General features: G+C 52.7%; 1 protein-coding gene across 1 annotated transcript in view; it reads left to right on the top strand.

Moving 5' to 3' along the window:
• Nucleotides 1-21,598, top strand: part of TCERG1L (transcription elongation regulator 1 like) — a 191,681-nt gene that overhangs the window by 134,610 nt on the left and 35,473 nt on the right. Inside the window, exons 7-8 of the mRNA XM_088842546.1 lie at nucleotides 5,578-5,732; nucleotides 19,600-19,669. Coding sequence (XP_088698672.1) covers nucleotides 5,578-5,732; nucleotides 19,600-19,669 — 225 coding nt within the window. The remainder of the gene's footprint in view (nucleotides 1-5,577; nucleotides 5,733-19,599; nucleotides 19,670-21,598) is intronic.

The following is a 21,598-nucleotide window of genomic DNA, read 5'->3' as shown; positions in this document are numbered from 1 at the left end:
TTGGCTCCGCTCTCCCATCACTGGAGAGGCTGGGTGGTGGTGGCAGTGGGGGTTAGGGCTGCTCCCTGCAGGGCGGTCCAGGCACTGGGTCTCTCCAAGAGGAGGGTGTGGTGTGACTATCCGTCTACGCAGCTCCCGGCGCTGACGGAATCAGTGCGTCCCGGAGGCAGCAAACCTACAGCACAGCCCCATCCCGCATCTGGGGAGAACCAAGTCAATTCCGGTCGACGTGAAGCTTCTTTCTTAAAGCCGGGCTTGGAGCCAGAGGGGAGGGAGCCCAGGAGCTCAGTGGGATGATGACCTGAGCCCGACTGGGCCTCCCGTCAGGAGGACCTTTTGGAGCCCGCATGTCTTTGCGTCTGAGTATATCCACTTCTTGGGAAGGATACCTGTCCAGGTGCGCGGTCTGGGGAGGTGACGGCTGTCAGCAGCTATGTCAGCAGCTACTGGGGCTGAAACCTGTCCACTCTTCTCCCACCAGGAGCATGGCTCAGGGCCCCCCACCCCACCAGGGGCTGTGACAGCTTCACTCACCTGCTTCCAGCTGCTTCTTATTCTCCAGGCCGCCCCCCTTCCCATGTCAACCAGAACCTTCTCAGGCCAGGCAGAATCATGGCTCCAGGACCCCAGGACACCTCCCAGAGCCAGTGGGGAGACGGGGTTGGCTGAAGCTGGCCTCACACAGGCTTTGGGGTGCTGGCTGGGGGCTTCCTCTGCACCCCCACTGCACCCACGGGAGCATGAGCCCCTCCCTGCCTCTGTCATCGAGGCTGCCAGCCCCTCGGTAACTCTGGCTGAAGTGTCCCGTCCCCTGGGGGTGGATGTACACGCCCCAGACTTCCCCATGTGGGCAAATCCCCGCTGACCCGCTCTCTCAGTGAACTCATCACTCCCCGGGCCTTCAGTAGCCGTGATGGTGCCACGTTTGGTGGGACCAGGTCTCGTCTTTGAAAACCCCAAAGTGAGGTCTTTAGGGAGGACGTGAGGGTGTGTGTCCTGCTGGAAACTCTCCTGGGAGTTTAGATTCTACTCTGTCCTTCCTCCCCTTTGGGGTCTGCCCTGGGTCGGGGTCCCCAGAAGCAGCACTTTGGACAGGCTCCCGGTGCCTGGAGATACTGAGGAGTGGCTCCAAGGGAAGGGGCAGAGGAGGGCGGGCGGGGGGCGGGGGAGGCGGTGGTTGGGGGAAGGGCTGGCTAAAAGGCTGTGGTCTCAGCAGGCGGCCAATCCCCATGGATTTGCCCCGTGCCCTTGACCCCACTGGGCTGCTAGGGGAGCAATCCCAGGGCAGGCATGGTCTCCAGGTGCAGTAGTGAACCTCTGAGCACAGCCACCCTGAGCCCAGACAGAGCCGCTCAGGAGCCGGGGATGGTGTCCCTGCCCATAAGGTTGATCCACATGGCAGGGCGTTAACGTGACCACGCCTGGGGTCCTGGACCAAACTGGAAGATCAACAGAAAATAATAGAAGATAGAATAGAAGTTAGAAGGGACTTAAGAAGTCATCTGGGACTAGACCTGCGTTCACCAATCTGCTTTTATAAATGAGGACACTGAGTCCACAGCAGTTCGATCACTGTTTGAGGTGCTGAGACACACAGAGGCAGAGCCATCCTGGAAGGCAGGGCTCCACAGCCCTGGGCTCCTGAGTATCCCCCCAATGATTCTAGAGGAGGGAACAGACCAGTCAGCCATGACGCTGAGGCCACTGGGGGTGGGGCTGTGATGCCCAGATCACTGGTGTGCTTGTGTGTGTGTGCACACGTGTGTGAGTGTGTGTACATACACAAGTGTATGCATGTGTGTCAATGCATGTGTGTGCACACATCTGAGTGTGTGTGCATGCGCATTTATGCACAAGTGTATATGCATGTGTGTGCACACACGTGTGTGCATGTGTGTGCATGTGTGTGTGTGCATGTGTGTGTGTGCATGTGTTTGTGTGTTTGTGTGAATGCCTGTGTGTGCATGTGTGTGCATGTGTGTGTGCATGTGTTTGTGTGTTTGTGTGAATGCCTGTGTGTGCGAGTGTGTGCACACGTGTGAGTGTGTGCATGTATGTGTGTGTGCATGTGTTTGTGTGTGTGAATGCCTGTGCGTGCGGGCACACATGTGCGAGTGTGTGCATGTGTGTGCACACCTGTGAGTGTGTGTGCATGTACATTTATGCACAAGTGTGTATGCGTGTGTTTGTGTGAGTGCGTGTGTTTGTGTGTGTGCGTGTGTCTGTGTGAATGTGTGGCGTGCACACATGTGCGAGTGTGTGTGTGTGGGTGTGTGGGTGGAGGGGTCCCCGGCACAGGATGACTTCCTGCCAGAACAGCCGTGCCTGTCAGGTGTGTCTGCTGTAGAGGTTCACTGTACCACAGGTGCCGTCAGGGGTCCCAGGGGTCACACAGCAGCTACTAAATGTTTAAATAGACAGACAGGGATGCAGCGAGTCAGAGATGCACCTAGACTTTCCCACTCAGGCCAAGTGCAGTCAAACAGTGAAAAGATACCATCCCGACTGTCACAAACCCACCTACTCGCTGCCAGGAGCTTTGGTCTTAGAACTATTTTCCCAGCTGCAGCCTGGCCAAAAAAGGCGTTAGAAGCCTGTGTGTGGGCAGTGACCAGCCGCCTGCGCGCATTAGACAAGACTGTGGGTGCCCTCCGTGTGGGAGGGTGCCCAGGACTGGGTTTCCCTCTGCTCTGCTGCGGGTCTGCTGGCTTCTTACTTGACATCGCCTGCATTCCTATCTAGCTGAAGCTGCACACAGCCTGCATTCACACCAGGCAAACTTCCCCCCACCCCGCCCCACAGTGCCCAGATAACCCAGGTGGGCTACTCGTGGTGCTAACATGTGCTGAGTGTTGCCAGGAGCGCAGACCCCAGACCCAGCAGGAGGCGCTCCATCACCCTCCAGAGCGTCTGAGAGGGAGAGGGCTATGCTCCCAGCAGGGCTTATGGTCCCTGCTGGCCCAGAATTCTGTGTGAGAACTCACACAGTGGCAGGATTGTACATAATGTACAGAACCGCATAATTACCTGCAGCTTTATACACAGTAAAAGCTTCTTAAGCCAGACGACTTCTGCACTAGCAGGCAGGCAGCTTCCTCCAGGCGTGAGGTCACCTGTCTTCTGTCCGGGTCCGCTGGGGGCAGCAGACAGATCCGTCCATCAGGCAGGGACCTTGTCCAGCTTGCCAATCCTGCCCCTCAGGTCTAGCCCTTGCTGGCCGGTCATCCAGTCTCTAGTAAAGGCTGACACTCACGTTTGCCTCAATTTTCCCGCAGTGATGGGCATGTTAGAATAACACAAATGTCTACTCAGGCCCCACCTACACGGATGATGAAATGGAGATCACTGTCTCAAGGTCACCTGAAGGTCATGAGCATGCCTAGAGCTGGAGGGTGCAGCCACTGAGAAGGCAGGTCATGGCCTTCTACCTGGATGACCAGGCCGGCAGGGGCCTATACAGTGTGGGGGTCTAGGTTACTGCTGGCCGGATGCAGACCCTGATGCTGGCACCCAGGATGGGGAGGGGTCAAGGGTGAGGTCTACGGGTCATCAACCTATGGAAACTCACATCTAACAACTCTGGAGGTCAGAATCCAACCCCATGGGGTGAATCCAGGTGGGGAGGAGGGGGCTGATTCCCTCCCAAGGCTCAGGGGAGACTCTGCTCTAGATTTTCCAGCTTCCAGAGACATCAGCATCCACAGCCCCTTCCTCCAACATCAAGGCTAGAGTGGAGCATCCTCCGATCTCTGTCTCCACCCACCCACCCTGTGTGTGTGTGTGTGTGTGTGTGTGTGTGTGTCTGTCTGTCTGTCTGTCTTCTGCCATCTTCCCATCCCCTTCTCTGACTGACTCCCCAGCCTCCCTCTTCCCTTATGAGGACCCTTCTGATGACACTGAACCTGCCTGGACAGCCCAGCCTACTCCCTCCATCTCAAGACAGGAACTTAATCACACCTGAAAAGTCCCTTTGGCCCTGTAAGGTAACATTCAGAGGTTCTTGGGAGTAGGATGTAGGCCTCTTTGGGGTCGTTATCTGGCTCACCACTCCCATGAACCTGGCCTAGCTGTGGGGTAAATCAGACAGACCATCTAAAGGTCATTGCTATGCAGGGATCTGGTCTGCACAGAGTTTCAGAACGTGAGGCTCAGCCCCTGCGCTGAGCCTTCTGTCTGGCCCATGGGAAGTGGCTGGCTGGTCTGAGCACAGAGGCTCAAGGGTGGGAGTGATTTTCTCTGTGGGAAGCAGACTGGTGTGTGTTGTCCAGATCCAGAGAGCGGGCAGGCAACCAGGTGTGTCTGATGGTAAGGTAGGAGCTTGTGGTCGGGAGGCCAGGCACTGCCCAGAAGTGTCCCCAATCCCTCGAGAATTCAATGACCAGAGGGTTTCAGTCCACGGGGACTAGTCCTGCCCATTCTTGCAGCTTCTGAGGAGGCTGGGGAGAGTCCTGGAGCTTCCCGGGCCCTCAGAGGTCACTGTAGGAATCTGAGTTCCCGGGAGGGAAGAGGCCTAACCCAAGAAGAATCTTCTGGAAGGGCCAGACCAGAGGCAGGACAGAGGTCATTTCTCTGCACCATCACGAGAGTGGTCACAGGACGCAGCCTGAGGGCACTCCAGTGGCCTTGACCGGCTGTTGCTGGGGCACACTGAGGCCGGGTCTGAGTTCCTGTGTGCGTTCCCACATCGCAGACTCACTCCGTGGGAAGGGAGCTCTTCCTCTGGTTTTTCTTTTCTTACTGTTTTTCCTTTTGTAATCTTTCCTGCTCTCTGATAACCTTGCACAGAGATGAAGTCTTAAAATTCTGTATTATTCCTTTTGGAGATTTTAGTTTCCTACATGTGAAAATGCAAAGCTAATTCTTTGCTCTTCTGAAAAGAAAGCAGGACACCAGGGCTGAGGCTGCTAATTCCAGGAGCCAGTTTGCTGGTTCTTAGCTGGAGAGGGATGGGCTGTGGCCTCCGTGTGCTCCATGAACCCTGCTGCTCAGTCAGTGTCCAATCGGGGAAGTTTATCAGGAACCAAGGTCTATGTTACCTGGTCCTTGGACCCAGGGCAGAGTGGGGATCCAACTGAAAGGAGAGCTGGCCTTCGGGAAGAGCTCAGACCTCCTGGGACCCAGTTAAGCCGCCCAGTTCTCTGAACTTTGCTGTCCTTACCAGTGAAGGAAGGTCAGGTCTCCATCTGCCTGTGAATCAGCTGCGAGAATGTATGGGAAACATCTGAGGATCACCTGCGAAGCCGGACATCGCTGTTGCTATTCATTCTTTGTAAAATATTACTTTTGTGAATGTGTGGATTTCAGCCCCAAAGGGCGTTTTGGGTTTGGAACCATGCCTGCACTAACCTGTCTGCGAATGCAGGAAACATAAGCGACTCGGGTTTGATCCCTGGGTCAGGAAGTTTCCCTGGAGGAGGGCATGGCAACCCACCCCAGTTTTCGTGCCCGGAGAATCCCATGGACAGAGGAGCCTGGCGGGCTACAGGTCATGGGATCGCAGAGAGTCAGACACGACTGATGGACTTAGAACATGCGTGCCTTTGAGGGAGACTAAGAGCAGTTTCTCAATTTGCACAGGTGTGTGGTCTGGACGGGCGACGACCGAGTTTTCTTCTTCAACCCGACGATGCAGTTGTCCGTCTGGGAGAAGCCGATGGACTTGCGGAACCGCGGGGACCTCAACAGGATCATCGAAGACCCGCCCCACAAGCGCAAGCTGGAGGCGGCCGCAAGTAACTAACACGGGCGGGCCCTGGGAACCCACCTGCGGGAGAGTCTAGAGGATGCATCCCCGAGCGCGAGAGGAGAGCACCGTTCTCCTGGTGATGCTGGCAGTTGATTTTGAAGGACTTGTGGTCCCTGTTTCAGAATTTAGTCATTAAGTTTTTATGACACTTTCTGCAGAAACTTTGATCCTTCCACGGGATCGGTTCTGGCTTTCTCTTTGCATCACGTAAAGTTACGGACCCAGAGGAGGTTATCCTTCAGCCACTGGCAGCTTCCTTTCCAGCTCAGATATTAGCCTGCATTTAACCTTTTCTCTTACTTTTAAAAAGTTGTTTTCTAGTATCAAATTAATGGGTATTGGTTAAGCATTCTAGAAAATGCAAACCAGCCTCACCATGTAAACTCATCCACGGCGATCACTTTGACTTACTAGTTTTGTTGATGGCCAAAATCTTGGCCTTCTCTGCGCACTGAAGCCAGATGAACACTACAGAGAGAGAGTTTGGAGGAAAAGCAACGGTGGCCTTAATTCTCACCTGGCTGAGAGGGGAGAGCAGTAGGCTCACGCCTCCAGAACTGAGTCCCCCTCCATGGGGAACCTGTTCTTGTTCAGTGTGTCAGTCACGTCCAGCTCTTTGCAATCCCATGGACTGCAGTTCGCCAGGCCTCCCTGTCTTTCACTGTCTCCCAGAGGCTGCTCACACCACGTCCATCGAGTCGGTGAGGCCGTCCACCCATCTCGTCCTCTGCCGCCCCCTCTCCTCCTGCCCTCAGTCTTTCCCAGCATCAGCCTTTTCCAGTGAGTCAGCCCTTGTATCGTGAGGAGTCTAAGGGCTTATATAAGATGAGGGCTCACAGTCAGGAGTCAGTGATGACGAGCAGAGCTGTGAGGACCTTGATTTCTTCCTCTTGCATTGTTCCAAAGGCAGTCATAGGCTGGTGTCAGCAACCCAGCAATTGAGTCTGTCAGTTCCATGGCTCTGCAGCCTTCTTTCTGATATGTGACTACAAGGGGAAGAGTGTTTGAGGGTAAACACCAGATACAGGATGTATTTAGCATAGAGTCAAAGGAAATAGGTGTGAAGTGTAGCTCCTGCAGAGTTAAGGTGCAGAAAAGCAAACTTAGTTACAGACATGCAGAGTTAGAAGCAGTTAAAGTAAAAAAAAAAAAAACTAGGAATGCTCAGGCCTACTCAGCGTTCTCTTTATCATTTCCATTCTCAGGAAAAGTGAAAGTCTTTAAGTCCTGTCTGACTCTTTGCAACCCCATGGACTGTAGCCTGTCAGGCTCCTCTGACCATGAAATTCTCCAGGCCAGAATACTGGAGTAGGTAGCCGTTCTTTTCTTGAGGGGACTTTCCCATCCCAGGATCAAGCCCAGGTCTCCCACATTGCAGCCAGATTCTTTAGTCTGAGTCACAAGGGAAACTTGTGAGAATGAGAAAAAATGAGAAAAAACTCATTCCATTTCTTTCCTTTTTAATGCAATAGTTTCTTTGCTCTTTCTTTCCCATCATCTGGTTTTTGCTCCAGATGTTGTATGACTGCCCCTTGAGCCTACATGTCGTAATTGGTAACAGGTAACCTTCTCCATCACGCACCCATTCCAGAGCTTTGTAGGAAGTCCATCCACTCTTTGAAGGATGCTTGAATTCACTGAAGTGCATACGGAGAAGGGAAAAGATCCTTCCCAGCTGCAGAGGAGTCCAATGCGTGGCAGAGAGACAGCTGTTCAGAAGTTGCCCCAGCAAATCTCGTTTTCCCAAGAGTCAGAACAGAACACTTCCATGTGTTCAGAAAGGATCCCTCCGATTAGGTCTCATACAATTTTTATCAGCTGTGTTGGGAAAGGTGCACTCCCTGAGCATGTGGGTTGGAACAGTCTTGGCTTCACTGAGGTCTTGAGATCAGGGTTTACCCTGACTGACCCGACGAGCTTGGCTGAAAGGCCAGGAAATGGAATCTTGATGCCTGGAGTGAGCGTTTGCTTTAGCTTTGGAGTGGTTTATTAGGCTTGCAGTGTTTTTGAGTCCATCTCAAGTGACGCTAACACAGATAACAGGATCAGCCTACACTTTTAGCTGGATCCAGAAGCATTTGAATGGAACTTTAGGAGAAAGTGTCTTAAAAGCTTCCTCAACATTTTGATCAGTGCTAAGGGACATGGCTTGAAGCTCAACATTCAGAAAACAAAGATCATGGCATCTGGTCCCATCACTTCATGGGAAATAGATGGAAAAACAGTGGAAACAGTGTCAGACTTTATTTTTTGGGGCTCCAAAATCACTGCAGATGCTGACTGCAGCCATGAAATTAAAAGACGCTTACTCCTTGGAAGGAAAGTTATGACCAACCTTGATAGCATATTAAAGAGCAGAGACATTACTTTGCCAACCAAGGTCCGTCTAGTCAAGGCTATGGTTTTTCCAGTGGTCATGTATGGATGTGAGAGTTGGACTGTGAAGAAAGCTGATCGCCGAAGAATTGATGCTTTTGGACTGTGGTGTTGGAGAATACTCTTGAGAGTCCCGTGGACTGCAAGGAGATCCAACCAGTCCATTCTAAAGGAGATCAATCCTGGGTGTTCATTGGAAGGACTGATGCTAAAGCTGAAACTGCAATACTTTGGCCACCTCATGCGACGAGTTGACTCACTGGAAAAGAGTCTGATGCTGGGAAAGGTTGGGGACGGGAGGAGAAGGGGATGACCGAGAATGAGATGGCTGGATGGCATCACTGACTCTGTGGACATGAGTTTGAGTGAACTCCGGGAGTTGGTGATGGACAGGGAGGCCTGGCGTGCTGTGATTCATGGGGTCGCGGAGAGTCGGACACGACTGAGCGACTGAACTGAACTGAACTGAACTGAAGGGACATGGACAGATTGCTCTTGCAAAGCTGGCAGCAGTCTGCTAAGATGGAGTGATTGATACCGATAACACTGTCAACTGAAAAAGTACACCCCACCTAAAAGTTGAGAGTTAAGTCTTATTCGGCATAAAGTTTTAGGACTTCAAGCCCAGGAAACAGCATCTCAAGTGCCCTTGAGAGGACTGTTCTGAGCAAGCCAGGGGAGGAGCCAAATTACACAGACGTTTTACAAAAAAGATCAGGGAGTCTGAACACCCACAGATTATTGTTAGCTGAAGAAAACCAGCTATCCCAAAGTAAGGAATTTAGTGCCTTTCCATGTATGGGAAAGCGCAAGAGTGTGGGCTCAGCGAAACCGCTCCTTCCATGTGCGCCTCGGCTTGTCTGTGGCCGTGCCCTGCGTTTCCACACCCTGAATGCCCCTGGGGCTTACTGTGGGGAGCTGCTGTAGTCTGACGGCTGCTAGGTCCTGGGTATCCTCCTGGGCATTCTCCTCCCTGAGTGCCCTCAGGGCTCACCGGCTCACACTGGAGGGCTGCGGTCACTGGTCACTACGGCATCCTTGTTTACGGGTGTGGCAGGGAGTGCTCCATCTCCCAGTACATTCCCCTCTCTCAAGATAATGAGTGCACCGCCCCCCCCAGAGCATCAGCTCGAGTCAGCTGGTTCTGAGGAGGGAATGTTCTAGGTGCACACCTCAGTCTGTAACACCAAGCTGTTCTCAGGGACAGTGAGAACTGGGCGTGTGATTTTGCTTCCTCCTTTGACTGAGGCATCCGTTATCTAAAAGGATGCTTTGTGAGCTGAATGAAGGCTTGAAACAAAACCCCTCACACACAGACACCCGGCCTCCAACATCCTCACTCGGGGACAGGAGAGACCATCACCACCTGTGGGGCCGGTGTTCGAGACCTGCCAACCCCTCGAGGACATTCAGGTGCAGTTTGTCCGGAGGGCACTTATTTGCAAACAATATAGGCAGTCTCCTGGCTCCTTCCTGCAGCTTGCTTTCTCAGAGATAATTGGGTGCTGTTTCTTTTTTTTTTTCTCCGAGGCTGGCAGGGATGAGAGAAGATGGAACTCATTAGCAGTCAGGACACAGTGGTTCACCTGTTTTTCTGCTCTGGACCAAGTCGAACCAGGGCTGCGAGAGCAGAGAGGGGTGAGCAGGGTCCTCCCCCGCCCTGAGTCCTCTGCCCTTTCCTGGATTCTGAGGTGGAGGACAGTGTTAGAAGATTAACAAGCATGTTAGAAAAGTGAAGAGTTTCTTTGAGCAAAAATCGATTTCGATCCTGAAGCCCCAAACTGGAAGTGGTTGGAGCCTGGGAAGGCTGGCCTGGTGCAGGCGCAGAGCAGGGGAATCAGCTGCCGGGCACCAGGGAGGCCCACCTCCTGCCCAGCTGGCCCTCCTCAGCGTCGCCACTGACCGGTAACCCTGAGGCTTTTACTGCCTCAGATGTCTGTCCAATGGCCTCCTTGTATAATTAATTACAACAAGGACCTGAATTATCTGGGTCATAGATCAGGGCTCCATTTCAATCTGCTGGCCTGAATCTCATTTTGCACTTAAAAAGGTGGAGAATGGAGCCTTAAATCTAACAAACAGAACTGGAAATACCCGATTCTTGTAGGCTTCACACATCAGGGTATTTTGTCTGCCACCATTGTAATGGTGACCCCCGAACCACTCTATCCAGATAGATGTGTGATTATAAATTTACAAGCAGCTACGAAATGAGCTTTAACCTCACTCTTATTAAAAGAGGAAGACCTGCCTGAAGCCGCCTCAGTGTCTTTAACCTGTGTCTTCAGCTCAGTTCAGCTGCTCAGTTGTGTCCGACTCTCCGCGACCCCATGAATCACAGCATGCCAGGCCTCCCTGTCCATCACCAACTCCCGGAGTTCACTCAAACTCATGTCCACAGAGTCGGTGATGCCATCCAGCCATCTCATTCTCTGTCGTCCCCTTCTCCTCCCGCCCCCAACCTTTCCCAGCATCAGAGTCTTTTCCAGTGAGTCAACTCGTCGCATGAGGTGGCCAAAGTATTGCAGTTTCAGCTTTAGCATCAGTCCCTCCAATGAACACCCAGGACTGATCTCCTTTAGAATGGACTGGTTGGATCTCCTTGCAGCTTAAAGACATGCAAATGACCTCAATTCTCAACTTCCAGTTTCAGAGCAGGAATTGACATTTAAATGGATAACTTCTAATTTCCTAAGATCCACTCACTGAAAATATTCTGTTTGCAGCAAAACAGGACAGGGAGTATTTCTGGAAGACTAATTAGTAACGATCAGGAAGAGTTGATGACCTCAGGCCAAAAGCAAGGTGAATTTTTCCCTGGCTGGTCACCTGTCATGACTCATCTAATGTTCTGACCCTAATTATTATAAGAATCAGCTCTAGGGAAGATTGTTCTTGGTATAGAATTTTGTTTTTCACATTGTGTTGGACTATGAGTCATTATAGATTTAAATATTAAAACCCGTTTCTTGTCTGAAATGGAACCATTAAACATTCCAATTGATATTCATTATTTTTCAAGAGGCAAATAGAATTTGACAAAATACTGCCACATTTAGGGCTTCCCTGGTGGCTCAGCTGGTAAAGAATCCATCTGCAGTATCGGTGTCCTGGGTTCAGCCCCTGGGTTGGGAAGATCCCCTGGAGAATGGAACGGCTACCCACTCCAGCATTCTGGCCTGGGGAACTCCATGGACTGTATAATCCATAGGATCACAGAGTCAGACATGACTTTTCTGCCACATTTAACTGCAGTAGGTTTGGAGGGGTGTGTGTGTGTGTGTATTTTGTGGGCATACTAGGAATATCAGCATGGAAGGGGGAGTCAATATTGTCAGGCAACTTTGGGAAAAGCGTGCAGCACTGCCAGAAGGGCTAAGCCCTAAACAGATAAAGACAAGGTCCCCTTTTCTCCATTCTGTTTTGCTTGCTGAGAGGTTGAGCTGAAGGCCTGAATGATTTCCTGGTCATCCTACAGTGCATCCAGACCCTCGCGGCTCCAGCAGACAGGCTGTTAGTTGGGAACAATGCCTGCTGAGGTGTGAGTGAGAAGCAGCAGCCTTCACCCCGCGCCCGCCCCAGGCCCTGACGTTCGGGGCGGCTACAGGCTCTGCCTTGTGGAGGATGTCCCACTCACGTTTGTTTTCCCACCAGTTTCAGCATTTCTCAAACCTCTTAGAGGCTCAGTTCTGCCAACTGTGTTTACCTGCAGCACCAGAGACCTCTCTTCAGGGCAATGGGTAGTGGAGACTGAAGTGAAATGAAGAGTCGTGAGTTATGTTTTTCTCGGGGACCTCACTGAGGACTGTAGCCAGGGAGAGAGCCTCTCGGAGCACTCTGAGGAGCTGCTCCGAAAGGTGTTAACTTAAAAAAAAAAAAGCGCAATGTGAGAGTTGTGAGTCAAGTTTTATTTGGGGTGAAATGAAGACTGCAGCCCAGGAGACAGCATCTTGGATAGCTCTGAGAGACAGCTCCAAAGAGTCGGGGCGGGTCAGTATATACGTGATTTTGGTGGAGGGGAGTCCATGCAATCAAGCACATATTTTTGCAGAAGATTTCTACTAGTCTCATGAGGGTTACTGCTAGTCACGCGGGGCAGTCATCACCGTGAAGGATTTTATAGATATGAGGAGGTTCAAGAACGGGGCTCATAAAATCAGCTCCTGAAAACATCTAGCTATCGAAAGCCTGTCCTGCCAGTTCTCCAGAGCACAGAGGGCCTTGCTCCTGCTCTCCACCCCGAGCTCATTCCAGGGGGTGCTGAAGGTTGGCTGCTGCAGCAGCGCCTGATGTAATTTTTGTAGAGGTGGACGGCAGGTGCCAGTTTGTGGGTAACCGAGGTAAGGGAGGTGGTGGTGGTTTAGTTGCTAAGTCGTGTCCAACTCTTGCGACCCCAGGGACTGTAGCCAACCAGGCTCCTCAGTCCATGGGATTCTCCAGGCAAGAATACTGGAGTGGGTTGCCATTTCCTTCTCCAGAGGTAAGGAAGGAGCCAGGATATACAGGGGGTTTTGCTGAGAAAAAAAAAAAAATGAATTGAACCCAAAAGATTACAGCTAGTCACAAAAAAACAGACATCTCAAGTAAACGATTTTAGTGCTTTTCTGTGTGCGGGAAGGTGCAAGAGTCGGACTCACCAACATCACTCCTGATACGTGCACCTTCACTGTCTAGGACCAGTGTCCTGCTTTTCTCTGTCCTGACGTCCCCTCAAGGCTCAGTGTCAGGACTGTGACTCATGGCTTGTTGGCAGGCAACGTTCTTTCTTTACTGAGGTGGCAAGTGACCTCTTTTTGTCCACAATAGAAATTTTCCTGCCTTCTGGCCCCTGCTGCCTCATCACCTGCCCCATTCAGGATGGGGATCCCGTCCCTTCTGCCGGGAGTTTGGTGCAGGCTGGTAAGATGTACCAGAGGGCGATCAGATAAAACGTCTGTGAGTCTGTCCTCTAGGGTGGGGAGGCAGACAAGGCAGAGGACGATCTCCCAGCTTCTCTCCCCTGCCTTCTGTCTCCCGTGGGACCTCCCAGAGGCTAAGTAGGACAGGATGCTGGTGTGGAGTGGGGCAGGGGACCTGCCTGGGCAGGAGGGGGAGAGTGCCCTGGGGGGAAGGGACCGCTTGGTTCCTCCATGCCTGCCACCACCCCAGGAGCTAGGCACCATCCGCCGTATCGGCCCCCTGTTGCTGCTGTAACAGATGATCGCAAGATTAGTGGCTTAAACCAACCCCAACTTGCTGCTTTCCTGTCCCGGAGGGCAGAAGCCCAACTGAAGTCTCGCTGGCGGGTCTGAGCTGCGTCTCTCCAGGGTCTCTAGGGCAGAACTCACTTCCTGTGTCTTCCCGTCCAGGAGGCCTCTGGTTTCTGGGGCCCCAAGGTTGGTTAGGGGCTTCACCCCTGTGGTGCAACCGAAGACATTTACAGTGGCTCAGCTGGAAAAGAAGCCGCCTGCAGTTGGGAAGATCTGCTGGAGAAGGGAAAGTCTGCCCACTCCAGTATTCTGGCCTGGAGAGTTCCAGGATTGTGTAGCCACGGGGTTGCAAAGAGTCGGACACGACTGAGCGGCTTTCACTTTCACTTTCTTTTCCAGGGTTTGGGTGTGGACCTCTTTGGAGGCCATTGGTCTGCAATCCTCTGTCTTTATACCTATTTTGACAGTAGAGGGAATTGAAGAAAGCAGATCAATTGACCTGCTCAAGGTCACACTTCTGTCGAGTGGAGGACCAGGGATTTCCACCGTGGAGGTCTGACTCCAGATCTAAGGAGGGCCAGCCTGTCCAGATGTCTTATGAGCATTAGATTAAAAAGGACTCTGGCAAGCATTTTGCGTCCTGCTTGACGCAGAAAAGTTGGGTGCGGGGGGCCAGGCACTTCCACCCTGCTTTGTCCCGACCCGTAAGAGACCCGGCAGGATGTCACTTGGCTTCAGTTCTCTGTAAACATTTCAGCTGTTTATACTCAAGGCAGGTGTACACTGACAATGCCTTTCCTTTCACCAAGAAGGTCAGGAAGCCATGCCCGTGAGTAAACACAGCTGTGACCTGTGAAAGGTCGCTTTCCCGAGTGCTGTTTGCCAGGAACAACGCATCGCTCTCCACGCCACGGGGGCCAGGTGGCCGGTGCTCAGCGAGGCCCGGGGCTGCTACAATGCAGATGATGGTTGTTCCCCAGAGTCAAGGATGAGCATCACCGCTCGTCCACAAGACTCTGGCAGGCGAGAGGGGCTCTCCCCACGCAGGTCACCTGGCCTCTCTTTGGGAGGAACCCCGGCCATCACCTGCCCCATGTTCCGTCCACACCCTGACACCACCGGGTGGCCCCACCGCGCCCTCCTCTGCACAAAGAATGAACCAGGCTTCTTGTTTTGTTAACGCCATTATCAGATCGGCACCCACTCTGATCAGTCCTTGTAACAGGACCCAGCGTAAAGCAGGTAAGTGTAGACAGGTCATCCCTGCAGAGAATCCCTCACTGACAGAATTTACCAGGTACCCTGTGATGCAAAGATGGGCACAATAAAGGACAGAAATGGTGTGGACCTAACAGAAGCAGAAGAGATTAAGAAGAGGTGGCAAGAATGCACAGAAGAACTGTACAAAAAAGATCTTCACGACCCAGATAAGCACGATGGTGTGATCACTCACCTAGAATGTGAAGTCAACAGTGAAAGTGAAAGTGAAGTCACTCAGTCGAGTCCAACTCTTCGCGACCCCATGGACTGTAGCCTACCAGGCTCCCCTGTCCGTGGGATTCTCCAGGCAAGAGTACTGGAGTGGGTTGCCATTGCCTTCTCCAGGGGATCTTCCCGACCCAGGGATCGAACCCGGGTCTCCCTCATTGCAGGCAGACGCTTTGCCATCTGAGCCCAAGTGGACCTTAAAAAACATCACTATGAACAAAGCTAGTGGAGTTGATGGAATTCCAGTTGAGCTATTTCAAATCCTGGAAGATGATGCTGTGAAAGTGCTGCACTCAATATGCCAACAAATTTGGAAAACTCAGCAGTGGCCACAGGACTGGAAAAGGTCAGTTTTCATTCCAACCCCAAAGAAAGGCAATGCCAAAGAATGTTCAAACTATTGCACAATTACACTCCTCTCACACGCAAGTAAAGTCATGCTCAAAATTCTACAAGCCAGACTTCAACAGTACATGAATTGTGAACTTCCAGATGTTCAAGCTGGATTTAGAAAAGGTAGAGCAACCAGAGATCAAATTGCCAACATCTGCTGAATCATCGAAAAAGCGAGAAAGTTCCAGAAAAACATCTATTTCTGCTTTATTGACTATGCCAAAGCCTTTGACTGTGTGGATCACAACAAACTGGAAAATTCTTCAAGAGATGGTGATACCAGACCACCTGACATGCCTCCTGAGAAATCTGTATGCAGGTCAAGAAGCACCAGTTAGAACTGGACATGGAACAACAGACTGGTTCCAAATCAGGAAAGGAGTATGTCAAGGCTGTATATTATCACTCTGCTTATTTAACTTATATGTGGAGTACATCATGAGAAATGCTGGACTAGATGAAGCACAAGCTGGAATCAAGATTATCAGAAGAAGTATCAGTAACCTCAGATATGCAGGTGACACCACCCTCATGGCAGAAAGTGAAGAGGAACTAAAAAGCCTCTTGATGAAAGTGAAAGAGGAGAGTGAAAAAGTTGGCTTAAAGTTCAACATTCAGAAAACTAAGATCATGGCATCTGGTCCCATTACTTCATGGCAGATAGATGGGGAAACAGTGGAAACAGTGAGAGACTTTATTATTTTGGGCTCCAAGATGGTGACTGCAGCCATGAAATTAAAAGATGCTTGCTCCTTGGAGGAAAAGTTATGACCAACCTAGATAGCTTAATAAAAAAACAGAGACAGTACTTTGCCAATAAAGGTCGATCTAGTCAAAGCTATGGCTTTTCCAGTGGTCATGTATGGATGTGAGAGTTGAACTATAAAGGAAGCTGAGCGCTGAAGAATTGATGCTTTTGAACCGTGGTGTTGGAGAAGACTCTTGAGAGTCCCTTGGACTGCAAAGAGATCCAACCAGTCAATCTTAAAGGAAATCAACCCTCAATATTCATTGGAAGGACTGATGCTGAAGCTAAAGTTGCAACACTTTGGCCACCTATTGCGAATAATTGACTCATTTGAAAAGACCCTGATGCTGGGAAAGATTGAGGGTTAGGAGGAGAATGGAACAACAGAGGATGAGATGGTTGGATGGCATCACCGACTCAATGGACATGAGTTTGAGTGAACTCTGGGAGTTGGTGATGGACAGGGAGGCCTGGTGTGCTGCAGTCTGTGGGTCGCAAAGAGTTGGACACGCTGAGCGACTGAACTGAACTGTGATGGGAAGGAAGATTGCGGAGCCTGGCGTGCAGGCCCCGTGGGGCTCCGTAACGCTCTGTAATGACGCTTTGTAAACCCTCGCTTTCAGTTTGCTGGATGGGCAGGGCCAAGGCTTGTTCAGGTTTCTAGATGCCCCTGAATCAGTGCCGATAAAGGGGTTATGTCCGTCCCGGCCTTCCAGGCCCAGGACATAGGAGAGACCGGAATAGCACCTTTCGAAGCAGTTTGCCTCAGAAACTAGTGCTTCACACTTCCCTGCTCACTGGCTCTGGATGAGGGCAGCCACTGTAAAGGAATGGAAGACATGTTTCTCAGAGGTTGAGAATACCTCTGACTTCGTGCTTCAACTTCCCTGTACATTCAGCACCTTTTCAAAAATGGATGTGCCCTTCCTTGCCCGTTAAATGCACAAAACAATATATTGTGAAGATAGGTAGATGTTTGCAGGTATGCGTGTTCTTAGTAGAATGGCTGAGGAGCTGACCTGCTCCACTTTCTGCTTCTCATCACTGTGGGTATCTTTTTGGCAACCCCTGGTATTCTGAGGGCTTCCCAGTTTGCACCAGTGGTAAAGAAATCTGCCTGCAATGCAAGAGATCCTGGCTCACTCCCTAGGTCGGGAAGATCCCTGGAGGAGGACATGGCAACCCACTCCAGTACTCTCGCCCAGGAACCCCATGGACAGAGGAGCCTGGTGGGCTACAGCCCATGGGGTCGCAGAGTCAGACACGACTAAAGCGACTGAGCACGTGTTCTGAGCCCTTCCCTTCGCATCCCTGCCCACCTTGACCAGACGCCGACATCTCCACCAGGTCTTTCCAGCTGCTCCAGGTCATTGGTTTTTCATGCACACACAGAATACTGATAAGAATACCTTCGTACACTTATATTTATCTTGGGAGCATTTATGAGTACTTTCGTTGTATAAATTCATATTATTGGAATTGCCAGGTCGAAAGGTACATGCATTTTACATTGTGACAGATATTGTTAAATCTTCCTCCAAAAAGATGGACCGGTTCACACGCCCGCTAATAGATTCTGCTACCCTCATGAGCACTGCAGATCATCCACCCTTGAGCTTTTAAAACCATTCATTGTGTCCACTGGCATTTCTGAAACTAGGAGAGAAATTCAGCCTGGTGATTGGCCATTTGTTTTGTTGTGCATTCTTACGAAGTGTGTGTTGTCCTTCTCATCGAATTATGTGACTGGGGGGCCATACAGGGTGTGTGGGGAAAGGGCGTGGGTGAGAAGGAGCGAGCCTCTCCCCTCCTGTCAGCTTTGCTCTCATGAAGGTCTTTCTCGAGACCCCTGGTTCTCAATAGGGCCGGGGGTGGGGCTCTCTGTCCCTGGGGGGGAGTTTGGGTGGTTTCTGGAGACTTGTGGCTGTCAGTACTGGCAGAGGTGCCAGGCGTCCGGGGGTAGAGACCAGAGATGCCACTCAGCACCCTGTGACGCACAGGCCGCCCTGTCATCCAGCCCACATGTCCCTGGTGCCAGGGCTTGGGGGCCCTGCTCTGGGCTCAGGCTCCCGCCAGGGGAGTTTCCCAGGTGCCCTGACTGTGCTGCGCTGGGCAGGGCAGGCTCTGGCGTGGACAGGCCGTCGGTGGGAAGAGGCCGCCAGAATGCAGGGTCTGGGTGGACTGGGCTCGCTGGGCACCTCTAGGGTGTGACCCACATCTCTTCCCGTCTTGCTTCAGCCCCACACCGGGCACTGAGAGCCGGCCGGAGAATGGATGGGGCCGAAGCTGGAGGCATTATTGGGATTGCAGACAGGGCTCCTGGAGAGCTGTTGGGTTTTATGGAAAGAAAAGGAGTGGAGGGCTTCTCCGCAGAGGATATTCATATTTCCCCCGTAAACGCCACATTCATTGCGAACTCGCTGCAGAGCCTCCTCAGGAAGGACGTGGGTTCGAGCCTCGCGGTGCGGGCGGCGGCGGCCCAGCCCTGCCCCTGGGCCCGCCGGGGACGTGCTTCCGAGAAAGCAGCTTCCTGGGACAATGGGCGCAGAACGAAAAGCAGGCGAGCAGGCAGTTGTGATGCCGGGAGTGTCTGGGCATCGTTCAGCCTGTCAGGACCGAAATAATAACGCTCCCGAACCATCTTTATACTCATTTTTCCTCTTTCCTTTCGGAGACAAATATGAAACACCCAAGCACCTTTTGACTTTTTCATTCCGAAAGCTCATCAAACACTTACAGGGCCAGCCTCTTCAGGGTGTAAGGAGGGGACCTGCTTCAAAATCAGTCTGGCTCTTAGAGAGCAGACACGCAGACAGCAGCCGTCCGCAGGCCGCATGCAGAGAGCCCAGGTCCTTCACTGTCCGAGTCAGAGGGGGAGCCTGGGCCTGTGGTTCAAGCGAAGGGACGCAGAGGCAGCTTGGACAGAAGGGCCGGTCCAGGCCCGCCTCCTGCGAGGGGTGGGGTCAGCTGGACGCACCCCTCGCCCACCCTTCTGGAGGGTCTGGCAGCCTCTCCATGGCCCGCAGCTAGAGATGACTTTTCTGTGCACAAAAGCAGCACAGATTTCTCTCCTGCTGAAGTACGGAAGGAGTGTACCCGCTGGCAGAGTTACAGGGCTGAGGGCCAGCTTTAAGGGAAACCCCCTAGTATAGTTATTATAGTTACAGGGCTGAGGTCCAGATTTAAGGGAAACCCCCTCGCATAGTTATTATAGTTACAGGGCTGAGGGCCAGCTTTAAGGGAAACCCCCTAGTATAGTTATTATCGTTACAGGGCTGAGGGCCAGCTTTAAGGGAAACCTGCTAGTATAGTTATTATAGTTACAGGACTGAAGTCCATCTTTAAGGGAAACCCACTAGTATAGTTATTATAGTTACAGGACTGAAGTCCATCTTTAAGGGAAACCCACTAGTATAGTTATTATAGTTACAGGGCTGAGGGCCAGCTTTAAGGGAAACCTGCTAGTATAGTTATTATAGTTACAGGACTGAAGTCCATCTTTAAGGGAAACCCACTAGTATAGCTATAGGACTGAGGTCCATTGTTAAGGGAAATCCGTTTTCCTAATTTCAAGCTGAGTCAGCTGGGAGCGCTGCTTCCCGGTGGCTTGCGAAAGCCACGAGCTCCGTATTGACCGTGCGGACCTGACTTTCTTTCAGCCGAGCCCAGCGATGGATCGAGTTCTGAGGACGGCAGGGAAGACCCAGACGTGAAAACCAAGAGGAATCGGTAAGTGACCGCGTCCGTCCCCACACGGCTTTCCTTGAGAAAGAAAAGGATCATTTGCCTCTCTTGACTGAGCCAGGAATGGGTCCAACCCCAAACAGAGGGCGGGGGTTCCTGGCCACTCTGGGGGCCCCAGGTCTACACTGGACGGTGCCCCCTCCGCGGCCTCCCTGGGGCCATGCTCAGCCCTGGCCTTGCTTCTGGGGCCCTGAGGAGTGACAGAGCCATCGAGGTCCTGCGTGGGGCCGTGTGCTGGGCGAGGGGTGGGCTGGGGGTCCTGCCGCTCTGGGTCAGAGGGCCGGCGCTGTGGCTTGCCGGCTTTGAGGCTTTGGGCAAAGTAGCTCCACCAGGCCTCCATTCAGTAACTCCACTCGGGTTGATTCTCAGCTCAAATCAGACGTGTCATCAGTGAAGCGCCTGCCGCCTGGGTGAGGCCCGATGACGAGCAGTGGCGCCCGGAGAACACGCTCTCTGCCCAAGTTTGCTTGTTGCGACCTGTTGCTGGCACAGCACAGAAGGGAGGAGGTCAGCCTCCCCTCAAGCCAGGGGTGCCTGTTCCCCCTTTGGCCCTCCTGGAAGGCCCGTCTGTGGCCCTTCCCTACTCACTTCCAGGCAAAGGGGTAAAATTCGAGGCCTGTGAGTCTGAGTTCCTGGAAGGGCAGGTGGATGAAAGGCACGGGGCAGGGAGGTTGAGGGGCATCGAAAGGGGCCTACAAGACCACTTCCTGAGCAGACGTGGTGCCGATGCCCCTGCAGAACGGCCCGCATCCCATCCAGCGGCACGTCCAGTCCTGTCCCGGGGTCCAAGCACCCGCTCCCGTCGGGGGACAGCCCAGGCCAGGGCAGGAACCCCAGAGCAGCTGTCAGGCTGTTCGCACTGTGTGCCTTCTCTTTTAAAATGTGCCCGAGATGAGGTAAGACTTTTGCAACAACATACGTGCGCGGCAATGAAGGGAGACGCAATCTCGACCCGGAAGCGGTGCCGGTTCTCAGCTCTTCTGTCCTTACCCTGTGGTTTCCTGGGGAAGGACGGTGGGAGAGGGAGGCGGAGAGGACGCCCCTGCTGGGGAGGAGGGCTGGCAGCCTGGGGCCAGGGCTGGACTGGCAACTGGGGCTTCCCTGGAGGCTCAGTGGAAAGAAACTGCCTGTCAACCAGAGACAGACGCGGGTTCCATCCCTGGGTCGGGAAGATCCCTGGAGAAGGAAGCGGCAACCCGCCCCAGTGTTCTCGCCTGGAGAACCCCCTGGACAGAGCAGCCTGGGGCTACAGGCCACGGGGCCGCAGAGTTGGGCACGACCGGCTGGCGAAATAACAGAGGGTTCCTGCTCCTGTTGTGGCGATACCTTTGGCCTTCCCCACGAGCACCCCTCACACAATGGTTTTGCTGACCAAGTGCAGGTCTATGGTCACGTCAACTGATGCCAAACAGACGCCACAGAAGTTTCTGAGAGCAGTCCAGGGCAGGGGAAGCAGTGTCCTACCCAGGTCTGGGGGCAGCCCGGGGGGGAGGCAGGGCCTCCTTCTCCAGCTGACGGAGATCGGGGGCTGCAGCTTGGCTGGACTGTGTGGTGCTGGGGCAAGGCTGACCCCACCCACCCCACAGGCCTCTGTGTTCTTGCGCCCCCAAGTCCTGTCCTTGCGGTGACAGTTACTGGGGAGACAGAGGCCACAGAGGACGGACACCGAGCGCCTTCGCCGGCGTCAAGGGCTCCACGGACAGGAATCAAGTTGTGATTGCTTCATTGTTGCTCTCAGACCCTGCGGCAGCTGCGTGCGTCTGCTATCTTGACTAAGTGCGCATGATTTTACAAACAAGACAAGCTTCCTGAGGCAGGAGAGAAATAGCAACCTTGCCGTCGTGGGATGCTCTTAAACTCTCGCAGGAGGGAGGACTCACTGAGCCCCGGGGAACCGGGCCTACATTCTCCAGT

This window comes from Moschus berezovskii, chromosome 12 (genome assembly GCF_049115385.1).
Source record: "Moschus berezovskii isolate FMDL1 chromosome 12, NW_MosBer_1.0, whole genome shotgun sequence".
Lineage (NCBI taxonomy): Eukaryota > Metazoa > Chordata > Mammalia > Artiodactyla > Moschidae > Moschus > Moschus berezovskii.
This window is presented reverse-complemented; position numbering and strand designations above follow the sequence as displayed.